At 43.3% G+C, this 20,834-nt stretch overlaps 1 protein-coding gene across 5 annotated transcripts in view; it reads left to right on the top strand.

The window, feature by feature from the left end:
* The first annotated feature begins 277 nt into the window (after window positions 1-277).
* The window catches only part of LOC129831340 (exostosin-1c), a 97,098-nt gene continuing 76,541 nt past the window's right edge, over window positions 278-20,834 (top strand). For 2 of the 5 annotated variants that reach the window (XM_055894668.1, XM_055894664.1), the window contains exons 1-2: window positions 278-582; window positions 15,797-17,160. In XM_055894668.1, coding sequence (XP_055750643.1) covers window positions 16,214-17,160 — 947 coding nt within the window. In that variant the 5' untranslated portion in view covers window positions 278-582; window positions 15,797-16,213. The other 3 variants (XM_055894666.1, XM_055894665.1, XM_055894667.1) reach the window with 3 other exon arrangements.

Here is a 20,834-nt window from a genome sequence, read left to right as displayed (position 1 = left end):
AATGTCTGGGATCTTTTAATTCACCACATGAAACATGAGACCAACACTTTACATGTTGCGTTAATATTTTTGTTCAGTATAGATTACATTATATTACAGAAAAAGTCAAGATGCAAGACTAGTTTAGATTTTTGTTCAGTATAGATTGCATTAAATTACAGAAAAAGTCAAGATGCAAGACTAGTTTAGTTACGCAATGTTTATCTTGGAACCAAATCAATTGCCGACATATGTTCGGTTCACTTCAAAGTCGAAGCCGTTCTGTGTGCGTAATTCAGTGGTTCCGAAATCCTCCAGTTGCGCGGAACCGCTGGCCAGATCCAGATGTGCCTGTTTTCTTTAAATACAGTTTGCGAGACCGAGGTACCTCCGCACCGCGAGAACCAATCACAAACGCCGGGGGCGGGTCGTCTTTGGAATGTTGTGGATGTTTAAAATGGACAACTTGTCGCAGATACCCCAATACCGGTATCGAATAATAACCTGTGCATTCATGTGGAGGTGATTTGCAAATGCTTGGTCGAGGAGTGAAAAGGAAATCGCCTGAGCGGGGAATTGCGCTTTGTTTCCCCCCCGGTGAGGGTGAGTTCTCGGTCCAGAGAAAGCAGGCGGATTGCACTGGCAATGTAGCCCGGAGACTATTGCTGGGCGCTCTTATTTCTGTATGGCTGTTCAATAGCCTATATCAATGACTGCATATTGCACTCCGGAAGTAATCTCCAGGATTATCTTCAATCACATAATATAGACAAGTGTTTATAGACGGAGAAGTGATCCTGCATGTCACATCGTGCACAGTGTCCAAGGGCATTGTGCCTCTTCAATGTTCATATTTAATATCAAGGGAACGAGCATAGCATAACCTACGGAGTCTGCTTGATCGGCTAGGTCCCTACTGTCACTGTTCACATATTCTACGAGTAGCCTATGAACCGATGGCAGCGCATTTGAGTGCTTGGTCTATTTGTCGCCACCACTCAATTGTTTATTTCTCCTATGCATTGTTTCCATACCTTTTGCCGAATTGTTCCAACGGCCTCGACACACTCACGCTCAGATAAAGGGAGTGCAAATACGAGTGATAGACACTTGTCGTGACAAAGGGATAGGCTGCAGTCTATTTACCAATAGGCTAGCATCTAGTGGCAAGTTGAATATTGAGTGAGAGTGGATTATCTGAAATACTGTGTTCATTTCCTTGGTGCACAGAAAGCGTGTGGTTTAATGTGGCTCCAGGTAGTGCGAACATCAAAATTACGCCACTTGTGGAGAGGGAGAAAACTGTAGCCTGTGAGCACAGACAGGGGCGGAGGGAATCGCCTCGGTGAGATTATTTGTATGGACGCGCCCTGAGTGATTTGCGCGTGTCAGTCGTGTGTACTCAATCATGTTCTCGAGCTCGTAAATCGAGAGGACCGCCAGTGCGAAGTGCCTCAACCGGCCATTCAACCCCCGTGCCGCTAAAAAGGACGCTCAACTTGTACGCGAACAAAACGTGCCGCTGTAGCTAGAGGAGCGTGCAATGACAGATTTTGTTGACAAGTTGCTGACAACTCGGTGAATATTGCCGACAAGGACTAAATACTTTCTTTCGAAAGTGGATAACACAGTCTGCCTGTCATTTCCGTAATACCACAATTAAGGACCACAATAAGTACAGGTAACAACACAATAACCTAGGCTACTATTCAACTGTCTGCTTGTTTTTTGAGAATTAAGAATGATGTAGAAAATTCTAAAGGTAGACTTTTCTCTGCTTCAGAAATGATCTAATGTGGGTGTAATTTTCTTGATGCAATAGAACGATGGCATTCGTAAATGACATTTCAAATCTATTAACATAACATTATGCATGACTGTGTGTGTGTCTTGGATATGCCCTTGACACATTTTGAGTTGTGATGATGGATGGCCCTGTTTTTTTCAAGTGTGGATGCTGAGAGATGTCTTTCTTGCACACTCCAATTGGATACTGACTGAGCAATGGAGCTCAGAATCCCCAATGTCAAGAGAGGTGTCAGAACCAATTCAGTTGTGAGGTATTAGGGTGGGAAATGAAATGGTGACATCCCACGACAATAACTCATTTATGGTATCGACTGATGAAGTGCAGCCGAGGACAGGGCCAAACTGACGCCCCAGAAATCATTTGAAACCAAAACGCAAAACCTGTGGAATGATTTCACATTCACTGCTACTAAACAGTAATAGCTTTTCAAGCTAGCTGAGGGATGGGCCTGGAGAAATGTAACAACTCTCAAATTCATAGACAGAGCTTTGGATGCAAGGATTGGCCATTCATGATAACAAAATTAGTTTTAACCATGTTTTGAGGCTATACAGTTTTTGTTTACATTTACATTGTTTACAAACATTGGACTAAAACAAGCTTTCATTTGGGGTTTTAACGGGGTATGACAGTTGAACTAAGCTCATGCGACGTAAGTTATATTCTTACAGAATGAATGAGGATACACTGAGTGTACGAAACATTAAGAACACCTGCTCTTTCCATGACATAGCCTGACCAGGCGAATCAAATCAAACTTCATTTGTCACATGTGCCGAATACAACAGGTGTTGACCTTACCGTGAAATGCTTATGATCCCTTATTGATGTCACTTGTTAAATCCACTTCAATCAGTGTAGATGAAGGTGAGAAGGCAGGTTAAAGAAGAACATGGTTTGTGTATGTGTGCCATGCAGAGGGTGAATAGGCAAGACGAAATGTTTAAGTGCCTTTCAATGGGGTATGGTAGTAGGCGTCAGGCGCACCGGTTTGTGTCAAGAACTGCAACGTTGCTGTGTTTTTTTAATGCTCAACAGTTTCCCGTGTGTATCAAGAATAGTACAACACCCTGTGGAATGCTTTTGACGCCTTGTAGAGTTCTCTTTCAGGATACTAGATTCTAGTTATTATTTTATACATATGTGGAGAACGTACCCTAGTAAAGGTGTTGAAAGAATGATCATGCAGTCTGACTGTATGACTCATCATACCATGGTATCTAGTGATGTAGATAGGTGATTCAAAGTGACCCGGTCCCTGCTGCTCTGACAAGGCTGGCGGACTCATTGCATCATGCCACACTTAATATATTACCTCATTTTGTATAGGGAAGGACGGGGTACGAGTTGGCTGCTTCTAGAATGGGTATCATAACGGCGGAAGCAATGTTTTGAGTTATAGGATTGCTGGGCACTGCCATAACAAATCAGGGCACCACCATAAAACACTGGCACCCCATAGTCATACAAATATGATCTTTCCTTGGACTGATCATCATGTAGTCGTGAAATTGTCCTTTTTTAGAATGGATCCAAGATCACATTTTACTTTCATCCCTTGTAGTCAAGGTTAGGATATTTCACTATAATCTGATGCCAGATCTGGATACAGAGGGCATCTTCTGCTTAGAGCCCCATGCAGATAGCACGATAAGTTGTGTTCCATATCCTACATGCTCTGCTGTGTGAGCAGCACTAGTTGATGTTGAGCTTGCAGCCCTAATTGTTCCAACCCATCTTGTATGTTTGCTTAATTAGCCCTCGTGGCGTCGGAGTGAGAGCAGCATATTGTTGAGACATAATTACAACCCGGCTTGATTAATTATCGTTAAGGCGGTGGGAGGCTAGGCACGGGTTGGTCAGGCTAGAGGTAAACATCTTATTAACCGTGTCAGTCTCTCGCAGGCTCGCACCACGCAGAGCAACAAGGTTTTATTAGTGAGAAAAGCACAACTATCAAGAAAATGTCCTCATAAAAATACCAGGGCTTGATTAGGTTTATGGTGATTACGGTCCTCAGGTAATCCCTACTGAATTGAAAAATTCCACTCTACTAGCTCACTGTTGATAGAAAGAAAACAATGTTTTATGGCCATGGTCATGGATAAAAAATGTGTGTGTGTGTACTACCTCCATTGTAACAGACAGAAACTTGGGCTGAAAACAAGGCAAAGAGAAAGAAAACATGACATTTCAAGTCAACTAGAGGCCCATGGTGCACTGGGCATTGGTAGGACGTAAGATGGCGCCGGAGCGGAAGGCAGACGTTTTACGTGCCTCCAACCGATTGTGTTTTTTTTATTTGTTTATCTGAGTTGTTTGTAACTTATTTTTTTACTCATTTTGTACATAATGTACATACCGTCTCTTATGACCAAAAGATCTTCTCTACATCAGGACTGCGATTACTCACCACGAACTAGCAGAATCCTTTTTCTTCTTTCACGACTCTGACGAGCCCAAGGCGGAGGACATACGGCTCCCTCGAGAACAGGCCCCAACCCCCGTGATCTGCGTGAAAAGGAGGCAGAGAAAGAGAGGCCGGAAAGCGGGCTGCCTTCTGAGAATTCGGGGGCGATCGAATAAACCCCCACTTCGTCAATTCTGCTAGCAAACGTGCAATCTTTGGACAATAAAATCGACGAGATACGGGAAAGATTAAACTTCCAAAGGGACATTAAAAAGTGTAACATCTTATGCTTCATGGAGTCGTGGCTGAACGACGACAATATCAACATACAGCTCGCTGGTTATACGATGTACAAGCAGGATAGAACAGCGGCGTCGGGTAAGACAAGGACCGTCGGACTATGTATTTTTGTAAATAACAGCTGGTGCACTATATCTAAGGAAATCTCGAGCTATTGCTTGCCTGAGGTTGAGTATATCATGATAAGCAGTAGACCACACTACCTACCAATAGAGTTCTCATCTGTTTTCTTCGTAGCTTTTTGCATACCACCTGAGTCAGAGGTTGGCACTAAGATAGCATTGAATGAGCTGTATTTCGCCATAAGCAAACAAGAAAACGCTCACCCAGAGGAGGTGCTCCTAGTAGCCGGGGACTTTAATGCAGGGAAACTTAAATCAGTTTTACCAAATTTCTATCAGCATGTTAAATGTGCAACCAGAGGGAAAAGAACTCTGGACCACCTATACTCCCCACATGGAGACGCATACAAAGCTCTCCCTTGCCCACCACTTGGGCTATCTGAACATAAGTCCATCCTCCCGATTCCTGCTTACAAGCGCAAATTAAAGCAGGAAGCACCAGTGACTAGATCAATAAAAAGGTGGTCAGTTGACACAGATGCTAAGCTACAGAACTGTTTTGCTAGCACAGACTGGAATATGTTCCGGGATTCCTCCAAAGGCATGGAGGAGTACACCACATCTGGCTTCATCAATAAGTGCGTCGACGACGTCGTCCCCACAGTGACCGTACGTACATACCCCAACCAGAAGCCATGGATTACAGGCAACATCCGCACTGGGCTAAAGGCTAGAGCTGCCTCTTTCAAGGAGCGGGACTCTAATCCGGAATTTTGTAAGAAATCTTGCAATTCCCACCGACGAACCATCAAACAGGCAAAGCATCAATACAGGACTAAGATCGAGTCGTACTACACCGGCTTTGAAGCTCGTCGGATGTAGCAGGGCTTGCAGACCATTACAGACTACAAAGGGAAGCACAGCCGAGAGCTGCCCAGTGACACAAGCCTACCAGACGAGCTAAACTACTTCTATGCTCACTTTGAGGCAAATAACACTGAAACATGCAGGAGAGCACCAGCTGTATGGGAGACTGTGCGATCATGCTCTCCACGGCCGATGTGAGTAAGACCTTTAGACAGGTCAACATTCACAAGGCCGCAGTGCCAGACGGATTACCAGTATGTGTCAGGATTTGATTTGATTTGATTGTCCCTGTATTCTCTTTTTCACAAAAGCACTTTCTGAGATGACCGCAGACTGATATGACAGCATACAAACCTTCACCACAACCTCAGTCGTTCCTGGTCAGGTTTTCCCCACAAACAGATACGTCCCCACAAACACACACGTCCCCACAAACACACATTGCATGGCCGAATAAGGCTAGGATTAAGAAGCCCTTGGAATCGCCGCTATGGCTCTCCAGCCTTTAATGACAGAGACCAGCGTTTCATTTGAGTCTTGTGTTGCCTTTCACCTCACCGCAAAATGTGTTTTTTCTTCAGGAACAGTTCATTTCCCTGGATTAACATGTGTCCAACTTTAGTCCAGTAATCAAACGTACATGTGGGTGTGTGTGTGTGCAGGAAAACACACATGCACACACACACACACACACACAGCCTACTAACTGAACACGTTGGCAGAAAGGCAAACAAGTAGGAGTTCCAGGTTTGAGTCTCTGTGTAACTTTATCAAGGAGATTTTTAACCCTTATTTTACCAGGTCGACTGAGAACACATTCTCAGTAAGACACTGACTGACAACTCTTTCTTTTTAAAAACAGATGCCGCTGATCTTCGTGTCCGTTTACGGTCTGCTTTATATACCCACGCAAATCATCTCTGACATAATAGTATTGCCTCCCCATGCACAGAGGAAATGACTACTTCCTTCAGAGTTCAACGCACGCTCATTTCGGTTTCTATCAATGCCTTCATACACTTTCCCTACCCTGCTACCTTCCTGTATTATTGCATCTGAGTTGTAGTTGACGGTTGCTGTAAACACGATCCAATCTACTGAGGATTCAATTCAATTGCGTTTCCTTCGATAGTTGCAGAGACACTCTAGTTGGCCTTGTGGGAACAGCAGGCAAAGTTGAGGGCAGACGGGCAGTCCTCGAGGAGGAGGGATGGATGGAGGGATGAGCTTTGAGCAGGCCACTAGTCCAGCTGTCACGCTCACTGACTGAAGCATGTGAACTGACAACAAACCCAGAGACTAGGATGTAAGAATGTGGGCAGAGACGTTAGGATGGACAAGAGAACTTGGAGCTTGTTTGTCTTACTAATAAAGAGATTTCACAAGGGACAGTCTACACCTTTTAATGTTTACTGTGTGGCTTTTCATGCTCCGTGCAAACACACAGGTGGCAAGTAGATATGTAGATATAGTAGATATGTTGTGTATAAATAAACACTGGGGTCGTTCCATGCAGGGTTGGAGGGTAACGGATTACAAAAAGACGGTAACTGTAATCCGCTACCAGCAAAAATATTGTAATCAGATTACAGATACTTTTGAAAAACTCGATGATTACTTTGAGGATTACTTTTAAATTCAGAATGACATTCAAATCGGCATTGAAAAAAGGCGCAAGTTTAAGTTTGTTCCACCTGAGCGTATGACTGCTGTCGGCATCCAAAGATGATCAAACTTGAATAAAGGCTTGGATGTAAGGATGACAGCAGTGGCGTAGTCTACGGCGATATGGATATCACTTATTATTGATATCTACATAGCGCATTGATGTGAATCACACTGCTGCTCTCTCATTTAGCTATTTGCACCTTACGGGTTGTAGATGGCTGTTCACAAATCTAAACGTGTATTTGAACCCAAAAATGATAGAATTCAAGAAATTTAAACTGCCTATCAATCATTGTTTTTGAAACCAGTGGACAGTGAAAAATGGGCTCTTGCTGCACAGTGCGGATCCCAGCCTGCGGAATAAAACTGGGGCTAATTCATGCCAATACATTGTTTTTATCCATAGGCCTGATGGACACATGTTCAAAGGGGCAATATTTTGATAGACTTAAAGGTGCAATCTGTAGTTGCTACATCCATTTTTGGACTTATAAATTATAACTTACAAATGCCTCATGAGCTTAGTTCAACTGTCCCAAAATGTAACCTGGTTTTTCTCCAATGTTAAAATAATAATTTTGATATCATGGATGGTCAGTCCTTGTATCCATAGCTCTGTCTCTTAATCTTGAGAGTCGTTATATTTCTCCAGGACCATCCCTCAGCTTCTGACCAAAACAGAGGCGGGGAGGCCGTTTTGTTATTGTTTCACCTGTGGATTTGCCCTTTAAACAGCTGCATTATTATCAAGATATTAAAGTGTCACCAAACAAAACGTTTAACCATAGGCCTATAGCAAATGCAGCATATTGCATTCATTTTTCACATGTAAATAGCACTTTTCAGTAGTGCTCAAAGCATGCCATTCCATGAGCGTAATATTTTTTTCTCCAACTCGAATCAATGAGCACAATCAGTCCTCCATGACAACACAATCATTAACAACAGAGTAGGGCTGGCTAAAAAGTCCTTCGTTTTGGGGTCATGCTCAGATAAAACAATTTTGGCTAATCTATACTTCCATATTTCCAAGTCTTATAAAGGTGCCACTACATCCCAGGCTGTGTCACAGCCGGCCGTGACCGGGAGCCCAATCGGGCGATGCACTATTGGCTCATTCATGCTAATAATTTATTTTTTATCCATAGGCCTAATGGACACGTTCAAACTTGCACACTTTTATAGACTTAAACAAAAACATTAACAACAGCGTAGGGCTGGCTAATAAATCCTTAGTTTTGGGGTTATGTTTAGGTAAAACAATTTTGGCTAATCTTTACTTCCATATTTCCAAGTCTTATTCTTGAAGATCAAGGGGTGTAACATTTATTGGAATGACTGGAATTCTGATAGAATTTGTTTTTTAAATGTAAAGATCTAATTTAATCGTAGTATTATATGTTCAGTATTATATGTGCAGTAGTAGAAAGCGATGGGTCAGAAGAAGCCTACATAACCATCCCATAAAGTAAAATTGAACATCCATATATGGCCAGCTATGTAAACTTTTTAACATTGATTTATCCTGCAATAGATTGTGTTTCAATTGGTAACATATATTTTTGTCGTCTTCTAATAGATTACATTAAGGGGAATGTAATCTAAAAGTAACTGAATGTAATCAGATGACGTTACTGAGTTTGGGTAATCCAATAGTTACATTACTGATTACAATTTTGGACAGGTAACTGACGGATTAAATTTAGAAAGTATCCTGGTTCCATGTCATTTCAAGCCATGACACCAATACGCATTCTTGTATTCTAAAGCGCTCTGAACAAATTAAGGGAATCGTTCACAAACATTGGCACATTCTAAAATCCGATGATAGTCTCGGTAATGTGTTTTCAGACCTTCCCTTGGTCGTGTTTTCGCGGGGCAGAAATCTCAGAGACCAATTGGTACACTCTGATTTACCACCCCAAGATGTTCCTGAACAACGTCTATTTGCGCCCCTACTGGATGGAAACTACAAGTGTAATGGCTGTGCTCAATGCAATGGCACTTATGCAGATCCTTCAAACACCCACAAACAGGGAAATCGATCCCAATCAAAGGTATTATTACGTGCTCCACTAAGGCAGTTATTTATCTTATGACTTGTCCTTGTGGTAAAAATGATGTGGGTAAAACAAAGCGTGAATTAAAAGTACGTATCTCTGAGCATCGTAGCACCATTAGGTGCCAAAACTTGACCTACCCAGTTGCGGCCCACTTTTTGGAGGCAGGCCACTCGATTTCGTCTCTGCGTTATATTGGCATCGAACATGTCACCCTCTCTAGGAGAGCGGATGACCTTGATAATTTATTGTTAAAACGAGAGGCTGCTTGGATCTTTAACTTAAAGACCCTTGCTCCCTTCGGTCTTAACGTGGACTTTGATCTGAAGCCATTTTTGTGATTGTTGTGACTTTGCCATTGTGGTTGTTTGTAGGCTTGTGTGGTCTTAAGTGAGTCTATGATCGTATGCTATCCATTTGTATTTATTTTATGTTGCTCTTTCCATGCCATTTTAATATTTGAGAAACTAACCAATGATATTAGGCCACTCTTGGCCATGATTACAGACACCTGTGTGTCTTGACACTATATATAAATGAGTCATCCCGCAGTGTCTGTGATTGTACCCTGATGAAGACAGCTTGCCTGTCGAAACGTTGGTAAATTAAATCTTTTTGCATCTGAGCTCCTAGAGTGTGCGGCTCTCCTTTGTTTTTAAGCCATGACACCCACTATCTCAGATTGTTCTGTAATCGTTTCTGTAGTTGGAACAGATAAGATTAGCATTCCTGCAACATTATTTTGTTGAAAGACGATTTGAACTCTAAGAAATTAAGCTAATTGATTGCACCCAAATTGGCCATTTAAATTTCTAGGATTCATATAATATTCAATAAATATAGTACCCAACGTCCGATTTGCACAAAAAAACCTTCTTATCAATGATTTAAGAAGAATCCACATTTTTATTTAACTAGGAAAGTCAGTTAATAACAAATTCTTATTTACAATGATGACCTACCCCGGCCAAACCCAGATGACGCAGGGCCAATTGTGCACCGCCCTGGTCTCTTTTATCCATCAAATGTATGACAACATTTTCGTTGCAGCTTTGGGTAGAAAACCTAAAGCTTTTGCTCATAATGAAAAGAAATGCTGTGCTCATCCTCAAATTTCAATCCATTCAACCATGAAAGCAATTCAGTTTGCCCTTCTCGTAGCAACCTAATTCTTCAACCCAAGAGAGCTATCCCTATGGTGCAATTCTCATATGTAGCCCAACAATGTGATGGAGAAATGGGCTAGTGACTAAAATGTTGGGACAACCCTAATAAAATAATACAGTTATAAACCATTGCATGTTAGTCTGTTTGTCAATACAATTATTGGAAAACATCTCTGTTTGATTAGTGACATTTGCCATTAAACCCAACCCAATACCATTGCAAAATACTATACAATGTGTGTTTGTGACTTTTACCGTTGAAAACCCCTTAGAGACCATAACATTGAAACCATTAGAACTGCTGTAGCCTAATAGTTTGCTTGTTCAAGAAAAACACACAGGGGTGGTTTCCTGGACACAGATTACGTCTAAGAGAAGGAAAAACAGAAGTGCTTTCACGGAGGACTGGCTTAAAATTGTGAGGATGACCAGAATGCATTTGTGCAAAAGCTATTGGTTTTCTACCCAAAGTTGCAAAGAAAATGTTGTCATACATTTGATAAACAAAAGATGTGAGTGAACTGGATAAAAGGGCAGTAGCAGGAACAGTGGCATCTAGTGGGTAAAACCTCGTACTTTCATTTAATTGACTTGGAAAATGTCCTGTTGACTTCAATGGCAAATCTCTATGAACAGGGGGTAAAAAATACATCACCAAATTCACTGAGAACACATTACATAGTATGAATAAACAATATTCCCAAGTTTCCCGAGTAGCGCAGTTGTCTAAGGCACTACATTGCAGTGCTGAGGTGCCACTACATCCCAGGCTGTGTCACAACCGGCCGGTGCACAATTGGCCCAGTGCCGTCCGGGTTAGGGGGGGGTTTGGCCGGGGAGGGCTTTCCTTGGCTCATCACGCTTTAGTGATTCCTTGTGGCAGGCTGGGCGCCTGCAAGCTGACTTCGGTCATCAGTCGAATGGTGTTTCCTCCAACACATTGGTAAGGCTGACTTTCGTGTTAAGAAAACAGTGTGTTAAGAAGCAGTTTCGGAGGACGCAGCGATGAGACAAGGTCGTAACTACCAATTGGATATCACAAAATTGGGGAGAATTTGTCAAATTACGACAAAGTACTCCAAGGTACAGCTTGGGGTCTGTGGGTGGCGTTTGGATTCCTCACATCTTCTTCATTGTTAAGAAGAGGTTTTTGTGCAAATCGGATGTTCGGTACTATATTTATTGAATATTCTATGAATCCTATAAATGTATGGACAATTTGGGTGCAATCAATTAGCTTAATTTCTCAGAGATCAAATTATATTTAAACAAAATAATGTTGCAGAAATGCCTATCTTTTCCATTTCTAACTACAGAAATAATTTCAGAACAATCTGAGATGGTGGGTGTCAATCCTCTTTCTTGTGCTTTTTGGGGTGGAGGGAGGAGTTTCTGTATATTTAACTCTGTAATGCTCTGACGACCCATCTTCTTTCTTGTGTGTTGGTCTTAACACAATGCATCGCAGTATCTACATCACGCATCTCAGAAGTCCTTCTTACTTGAATTCATTACTTACCTTAAAAGGCAAGTCACTGTCAACTCAAGGCTGTATTCCATAGAGATACTGTGTTCTTTTCAAGTCTCATGTCTTCGAGTGAGATAAATTACTGAAGAATTTCCTTGGCTGCTTCTTCTTCTGGGTTTTTAGACAGCATCCACACATTCTTTCACCCCATATCTCAAGGCTAAGCTGAAATACTTCACAGATTCCTTCTTGATCTGATCTTGTGTCTGACATCAACGTATTGGTGGTGGAACTAGAAACGAGTCCAAACCCTTGTTTACCGTATGTGTCAAAGCTTCCCAATCCTGTCAGACCAGTGATCAACCATACAAAAGATGGAAGGAAGGAAGAATGGGAAGGATGCAGTCTAAGATCTTCCAACAAGAACCCTGAAGGTTCACCTCTGTCTGAACCCTGTACTTTCCCTTAGGCTCCGCAAGGCTCCTCAACAGACACTGTGGTCTGTCTTATTGCTAGGCCCCACCATACTGATCCATTCATCGTTGATGTGTGACAGTGGAGCCACATACAGTGCCTTCAGAAAGTATTCACACCCCTTTACTTTTCCCACATTTTATTGTGCTACAGCCTGCATTTAAAATGGACACAATAACCCATAATGTCAAAGTGGAATTTTTTTAATTTGACAAATTAATTTAAAATTAAAAGCTGAAATGTCTTGAGTCATTAAGTATTCAACCACTTTATTATGGCAAACCTACTTAAGTTCAGAGGTAAAAATGTGTTTAACAAATCACATAATAAGTTGTATGGATTCTGTGTTCAATAACGTTCTTTTTTAATGACTACCCCATCTCTGTACCCCACACATATAATTATTCTTAAGGTCTCTCAATCAAGTAAGGAATTTTAAGCACAGATTCAACCACAAAGACCAGTGAGTTTTCCAATGTCCAGAAACGAAGGGCCCTGATTAGTAGATGTGTAAAAAGGAGAAAAAAACAGACACTGAATATTTATTAATTAGGCTTTGGATGGTTTATCAATACACCCAGTCACTACAAAGATACAGGCGTCTTTCCTAACTCAGTTGCCGGAGAGGCAGTAAACCGCTCCGGGATTTCACCATCACCAATGGTGATTTCAAAACAGTTACAGAGTTTAATGGCTGTGATAGGGGATAACTGAGGATGGATCAACAACATTGTAGTTACTCCACAATACTAACCTAATTGACCGAGTGAAAAGGAAGCTTGTGCAGAATAAAAAATATTTCAAAGCATTCATCCTGTTTGCAACAAGGCACTTAAAGTAATACTGCAAAAAAAGTGGCAAAGAAAGGAACTTTTTGTTCTGAATACAAAGCGTTATGTTTGGGGCAAATCCAGCACAACACATCACTGAGTACCACGCTTCATATTTTCAAGCATCGTGGTGGTTAAACATGAGTATTTTTTTGACATGAGAGTATTTTTTTGTAGATCGGTGGATTTTTTTTTTTACAATTAAATCCATTTTAATCCCACTTTGTAACACAATAAAATGTGGAAAAAGTAAAGGGGTGTGAATACTTACTGAAGGCGCTGTACTCTCCAACCACTCTCTTAGCAGTCTACGTAACTCCTTCTACAAGGTCTGTGTGCGTGCGTGTGTGCGTGCGCTTGTGTCTGTGTGTGTGTCTGTGCGTTTGTACATTACCAATCAAAATTTTGGACACACCTACTCATTCCAGGGTTTTTCTTTATTTTTACTATTTTCTACATTGTAGAATAGTAGTGAAGACATCAAAACTATGAAATAACACATGTGGAATCATGTAGTAATCAAAAAAGTGTTAAACAAATCACAATATATTTTATATTTGAGATTCTTCAAAGTAGCCACCCTTTGCCGCTTAACCCGGAAGCCAGCTGCACCAATGTGTCGGAGGAAACACCAGTCAACTGACGACAGCAGTCAGCCTGCAGGTGCACAGCCTGACACAAGGAGTCGCTGGAGCGCGATGAGCCAAGTAAAGCCCCCCCGGCCAAACCCACCCGGACAACGCTGGGCCAATTGTGTGCCACCCTATGGGATTCCCGGTCATGGCCTGTTTGTGACACAGCCCAGGATCAAACCCAGGTCTGTAGTGACACTCGGGAGGCCTTAAAATTATTAGTATTTTTATTTATTTTCATATGTTTTTTAAGTACATTTTTAACCGGTTCTCAAGATTTCAGAATAAAGTTTATTTTCCCGGAAAACTAGAGATTCCCGCTTCCTGTTTTCGTTCCTCAAATTTTTTTTGTTATTTTTCACTTCCCTGTATCTGTTCCAACCCTTGCCTCAGGTTGGCTTTTTCTGTCAGATTGGATATTTGTCTCAGCTGTGTGAGAGTATCCTGAGGTAGATTGAGTTTTACTTCAGCAGGAAAGGCAGGGGATAGAAAGCAAAAGTAAATTCAGAAAGGAAAATCAATATGTTAACTAAAGGAGCCGGTAAATTATTGATGAGGACTATGTAGTGGGATCCGTAGTGTCCTTACAACTTTGTCTGCTTGCCACTGTTCTGTGGGAGAGGAGCTTGGCTGAGCCAAAAACCAACACCCAGAATCTCTAAGGCTCTCAGTGAGCTCACTATCTGACACTACCTGATGTTCACTCACTTACACACAAGCACACACATACATGGACACATACACACACACACACACACAAATAGTCACAAGAGGCCTGCATACAGACACGTAGTCATAAGCACCTGCATACACATTCAAGTACCATACGTACACATGATTGTATGTAAACACACACAGACACAATGAGTCGGAAATGAATGTTTTAGTAGTCTTTCAATTTACATTCAAAGGACATAATGTATAGTATCACAATACACTGGCCTAATGAGACAATGCATTGTTGATCAATATCAGGCGCCATACATACAGGTGATAACAGGGAGAACAGGGGGAGGGTGGCCTTCAGTTCCGCGTGGATGGAGGAGGTAGAGGAATGTGAGGGAGGGGTAGAAGAGAGGGAGGGAGGTAAAGAGAGGGATGAAAAGAGAAAGCGAGGGAGAGCAGGTGAGACCTGAAAGCTGCCTTTGTGTGGCGGCTGGCAGTAGGAACACTGGTCTGCTCTGTGAGGTTTTCCACACGCACACGCACACGCACACACACACACACACACACACTTGGGAGTTATGGGGGGTGCTTGGGCAAACATACCGTGTTGAAAGCCGTTGCATGATGTTTTCAAATATCACACAAAAAAACCCTCTCTCCACACCCCAAGATTAACGGACGTTACAGCGCCATAAAGTGGCTCTATTTTTCCCTTTTATTTTACAAATCTCCATTTCAGTGGCTAAACGGCTCCCCATTTCCCCCTCCACTGCATCTCAACTGTATCTGATGCTGTTCAACTGGAGCTTGAAGTGCATGATAACATCAGAGCTGGCTGCTTCATGTTCGGCATACAAAACAACACGCTTCCAGGACTGGACGTCAATAGCATAACCAGACCAAACATTCAAACGACTTTGACCATTCTCAAATGTAGAGATAGTGGGGGGTATATTTCAATGTTGAGAGTCTCTTGTTATGTGTGTCTCGTCAGAGCTGTCAGCTATGTGAACTGAACAAGCTCTGTGTTTGAGGAGACTAGCTTTAATCTTCAACAGAGTTCTACATAAAGATTTGATCAGTTCAGGTCAACTTAAGAGGGTTTTATAGCCTAAAGTAGTCCAACTGCACTGTCATGTGTATGAAATTACCCTCCGTTGGGCTAATTTATTGCTGAGTCTGTACACGCTTCATGCTGATGCTGATGCATGTGTATGTTTTGGTTTATACAGTATATCTGTATGTTGGTATAAGGGTGTGTTGTGTGCTTTACATAATGGTGCGTTGCTGAATCACTCGAGACAGTGTTCCTTGACTTGTTAATGTACCTAGTGCTGCATCTGTGCTGTTGAGTGCTCCTCCGGTTGTGTACTGAGCTGTGATCTCGTTTGTTTACGTCCCCAGGAGAGACCCGGGAGACAGCGGGCGCCATGAGGCGGCGAGGAGGGCTTGAGAGAGAGGAGACATCGCCCTTCATCATCCTCAGCATCGGGCAGCGCAGGAAATGCACACACGCGCCACAGAGACTGTCTAGCAAGAGACTGGCTAACAGCACCCAATTCTGAGAGAGAGACGAGAGAGCGAAACAGAAGAGAGTGGATTCAACATCCATTTATTTTATCCTCAATGGGCTTAAACTGGACTGGATCAGACTTGGAAGAAATGATGTCCAAGTTACCACACTGTTTTATATTGGACCCTCCTTGTTAGACCTTTGAAACAACTCACCCACCTTTGTGAGGCTTGGAGCTGAGGGGCAGAGAGAGGGGGAAAAAAGAGAGCGACAGCGATAAAGGAAGAGAACGAGAGACATTGGGCTCCATGCAGGCGCGTAAGAAGTATGTCCTGCTGGGGCTGTGTGCTTGCTGCTGGCTGCTGCTCTTCTACTGGGGCGGTGGGGTCCAGGTCCGTCTCCTCAAGCTGCTGGGGCAGCAGAGGGGCGATGTGGTGCGCCCTTGGCCCGACTGGACCGACAGGGTACTCCTTCCGGGCTATGCCCAGCTGGAGGAACTCCAGACGGGGCCGGGTTCCGCCGAGTCCCCCCGCCAGCGTCACCAAGCCTGGACGGGCATCTATAAAGACAGTCGCTGCCGAATGGAGACCTGCTTCGACTTTACGAGATGTCGACGTAGAGGGCGGGACGGGTTTAGAGTGTACGTTTACCCGTCGGAGAAGGGTGAGCGCGGGTCGGAGAGCTATCGTAAGATACTGACGTCTATAGGCGAGTCGCGGTACTACACCACGGACCCTCGCGAGGCATGTCTCTTCGTTTTGGGGATTGACACTCTGGACCGCGACCAGCTCTCGGGGCAGTTCGTGCCCAACTTGGACGATCGTATCAAGGGTTACCCGCTCTGGAACGAGGGACGGAACCACCTAATCTTTAACCTGTACTCGGGCACCTGGCCCAACTACACCGAGGACCTGGGCTTCAACATCGGTCAGGCCATCCTGGCTAAAGCCAGCCTCAACACGGAACACTTCCGGCCCGGGTTCGACGTCTCCATCCCCCTTTTCTCCAAGGACCACCCCCAGAAGGGGGGCGAGAGGGGCTGGTTGGTGCGAAACACGGTGCCACCGCGCAGGAAGTACCTGTTGATGTTCAAAGGGAAGCGGTATCTAACGGGCATTGGTTCGGACACCCGTAACGCCCTGCATCATATCCATAACGGGAAGGACATAGTGTCCCTCACCACATGCCGTCACGGGAAGGACTGGGAGAAACACAAAGATGCCCGCTGTGACCATGACAACCTAGAGTATGAGAGGTAAGTTAGGTTCCTAAGGGGCAGAACGGTGAATCGTAACTTTACTTTCATTCAGGGGGAGGGTTTAGTATTTGTTTTATTTAGTCCAGGGGAGGGTGATGTAACTTGTAATAAATGACATGTCATATTTCTCAGGGTTTGAGACTGCGTTGCTTATTATAGTATCTCATGTGTGCCCGATAATGCCTCTCATCCCTGATTCTCTCTGCTGGGCGTGTAATATTCAGTGCACCTATCCATAGCCTGTAGTATAGGCCAGGGGTGTCAAACTCACTCCATGAAGGATCTAGTGTCTGCAGGTTTGAGTTTTTCTCCTTTCATTTAAGCCCTAGACAACCAGTGTGGGGAGTTCCTGCCTAATTAGTGACCTTAATTCATCAATCAAGTAAAAGGGAGGAGCGAAAAACCGCAGACACTCAGGCCACCGTGGAATGAGTTCGACACGTGCTATAGGCCTATGCCAGGGGTATTCAAATCTCATCATACGAGGTCCAGAGCCTGCTGGTTTTCTCTTCTACCTGATAATGATTTGCACCGACCTCGAGTCTAAATCAGTCCCCGATTTTAGAGGGGAACAATGAAAACACTCAGTGGAACTGGCTTCAAGGTCCGGAGTTGAGTCTGAGGGGCCTAGGTTATACGAAGAGCACGCTCGGAGAAGCACAGGGCAAAGTTATATTTCGAAGAAAATGTACTTCCTTCCCGAGTTTTTGCGCTGCTGGGATGGTGTATATGCCTAGTTAAATAAAGGTTAAATATATTAAAAATATGAATCTAGGCTACCCTGCATTGGATAGGCATTCCTTATGTCCTACTCTTCCTGTGCTCCAAAGCGTGCTTGATTGATTTTAATATCAAGGAAATGGACCTGATTTTATATTAAATCATCTATAACGACGCTTTAGTCCGCAATGCTTTAGGCTAGAAACAAGCTGTAAAATACAATGTCTCCGATGCACATGGGATATCTTTGGTTTGTCTCTGACATTGAGGCTGCGCGACAACCTATAGCCGACAGATTGAATTTCTTTGTTGAAAATTTGCACAAAATGCATCCGCCAGTTGCCGTCTTGCCTATATGCCCACACATCTCGCCTAAAGAACATGTTCTATTTGTAATACACTCAAACACCAAGTTGGGCATACCTCGTTTCAAATGATCACTGTCGATCGTGAATGATAATTCTTCACATTTTACCGTTGAAACGGCATGCCAGTCACTTGATCTCAATCAGTTTCATGGACATATGCATTCAGACCTGATTGAATAACTGTTTTGCCAGCAAATTAAAGCAGATGGTTGTTAACAAAATATTAGCATTTCTTGTAGGCCTATTTTATTTCAATCAAAGCATAGCCTGCTGCGTGCACTCTGTTGAGGTTTTGTCCGCGTGAGGAAAACATTTGACTATTCAGCTTCGGATAAGAGGTGACTGAGTGAGGAGGTGTTTTTGGTGTAACATATTATAGGCCTGCTATGCAACTTTACTAAACGAGCCCCATTGTGAGAAGTCATAATCTTCTAATTGTAATAATACGAGATGAGAAGGACTGTTCGATGTAGGCAACCTCTTGATGAGGTTTATTTTGAGCGATTTTTGACCGCCCTTCGAATCATGGTTCAGAAAGGACAGCGGTGGTCACGTATTGTTCCGACCTGGTCTCGGAGCATTTCGTATTATCCTGTAAATAAATCCGAGACACTCCATTTAGTATGATATGTTACGTTTCGTATGGTACGTATTCATTTGTGGATGTCCATCACCCATTCATATATGTTACGTATTAAAACATTTTTTTTTTTTACAAGTGCATATAGGCCTACCTGATGATATGTGGCTGCTGTGTTAAACAATGAATTGCTATTTCTCTAATTCATTTATGATCAGTTACTTCAGTTGTAACTGGTTCTCTCTTTTTTTAGTTGATGGACAACTTCACCACTGTTCCAAACTTCGACCATCCTCTTTTTTTAACAATAGCCCGTATAGAAATCACAACGTCTCTGGTGCTGCAGCATGCGCTCATTCATTGTCATGGTCTCTTGTGGTATTGACGTCGAATTGCATGAAATGCGTTTATAAACCCCCTCTTATCCGTGGTGGTCTTCAAATCCACGACTTTATGGCTACTTTGCCATGTAATGCTTACAAAATGAACAGTTTCTAAAATGGCATATCTAAGGCTCTGGTCTGTCCTATGGGTGAGGGTAAATTGTAGGCATCTTCTCTGCTATCCACTTTATGTTTGAATTATTATTTGGGGTACAGGGGACGGTCACTTGTTTTTTTTGTTCAGGGAGGTTCGAGGATAAAAATATTTTTACTGAAAGGATTTTAGTTTCAGAGAGATGATATTTTCTCCAGGTAACCCTCATTATAAATAACTTACAGTCCCTTAGTCTCTCACCGACGTCAATGCATGACTAAGTGAAAATTCTACTTAAGTGGAAGTTCGGATTCTCCCCTTAGGGAGGGCTATTATTGTGAGGTTGTGTCATAACTTCTGTATCATCAGGAAGACACTTCTGGCTTGTTCTTTTATTGCTTTGTTTTTTTAATCGGGTCCCTTAGATGTTGGGCTTTTATGAGTTTGATTTTCTCCCTCTCATCTAAATTGAGGTCTCCTGGTTATTTTCTCTGTCGTTTACAGTTACTATTTCCGTTATCTTGTTAAGAATATTGACTGTCGGTCGTGTGTTAGATTTACAGTACAGCGTGTGGGAGGGGGAAGGGGGGGGGGGGGTATAGGTAAAGAGAGAGTGAGTGGAGGGCCCTGTCTTACCCAGTAATAACAGTTATAATCCGTCCGTGCCATAGCTACCTTTCTGGGTTGTTTACATTGGGCCGGTGGCGAGGGAAAGGGGACGGAGCGGAGTCCCACTCGACTCTGTATGAATGAGCTCATTTATTCCACACATAACCAACGGTCTGCTCAGACATCAGGGTGGGGGGTTTGGGGAGAGGGGTGTCGGGAGCTTATGTTATATGATGGCGGGTTACATTTGGATGTGGTGAGGGGTGCATGGAGTGGGGGTTAGGTGGGGGTGGGGGGGGGGGGGGCAGCAGTGTGTAAGAAAAACACGAGAATGTGTGTAGCGCTTTTTCCCCCCTTTTCTTCTCTCCCTCAGAGTTGGAAATGAGGTACGCACGGAGTGAGGTGTGAAGAGGTGCGGGGGGGATGTTGTAGGCGGAGGGTGGGGGGGTGGGTATTACGTTGTCCTCTCTCTGACGCTCATATCCCAAGGAGTGTGGGGGCTTTTCGGGGATAACACGAGAACCATGCATGGAAATGGAGTCGGAATGAATGAAATGAAAGCATGACAATATAAACGTCCCGTGAAGCTGAAGGATTCTGAGAATGAGGTTAGGTAACGACTCCCATCCTCCAAGGCCCTCTGTCCTCTCTCCCTCTCTTTCTTTCTCTCTCTCTCTTTCCATCTCTCCCTCTTCTCACTCTTTTTCTTCTCTCTCTCTCGTTCTCTCTCTCCCTCTTTCTCTCAACCTGTCTTTTTCTTTCTGCCCCCCTTCCCCCTCTCCCGCCTTTCCTCCTCTATCTGTTTCTCCTATCTTCCTTGGCTGTGGGCTCAGTCAGGCAGGCAGGTTGCAGCCTCTTAGCAGGTTGTACCAGGTTAATGAGCACTTGCATCTGGACCACTTACAGATTAACCCAGG

The sequence above is a fragment of the Salvelinus fontinalis genome, chromosome 32 (assembly GCF_029448725.1).
Source record: "Salvelinus fontinalis isolate EN_2023a chromosome 32, ASM2944872v1, whole genome shotgun sequence".
In the NCBI taxonomy this organism is placed as follows: domain Eukaryota; kingdom Metazoa; phylum Chordata; class Actinopteri; order Salmoniformes; family Salmonidae; genus Salvelinus; species Salvelinus fontinalis.
Note: the sequence above shows the minus strand (reverse complement) of the source record. Positions and strands in the feature narration are given on the sequence as shown.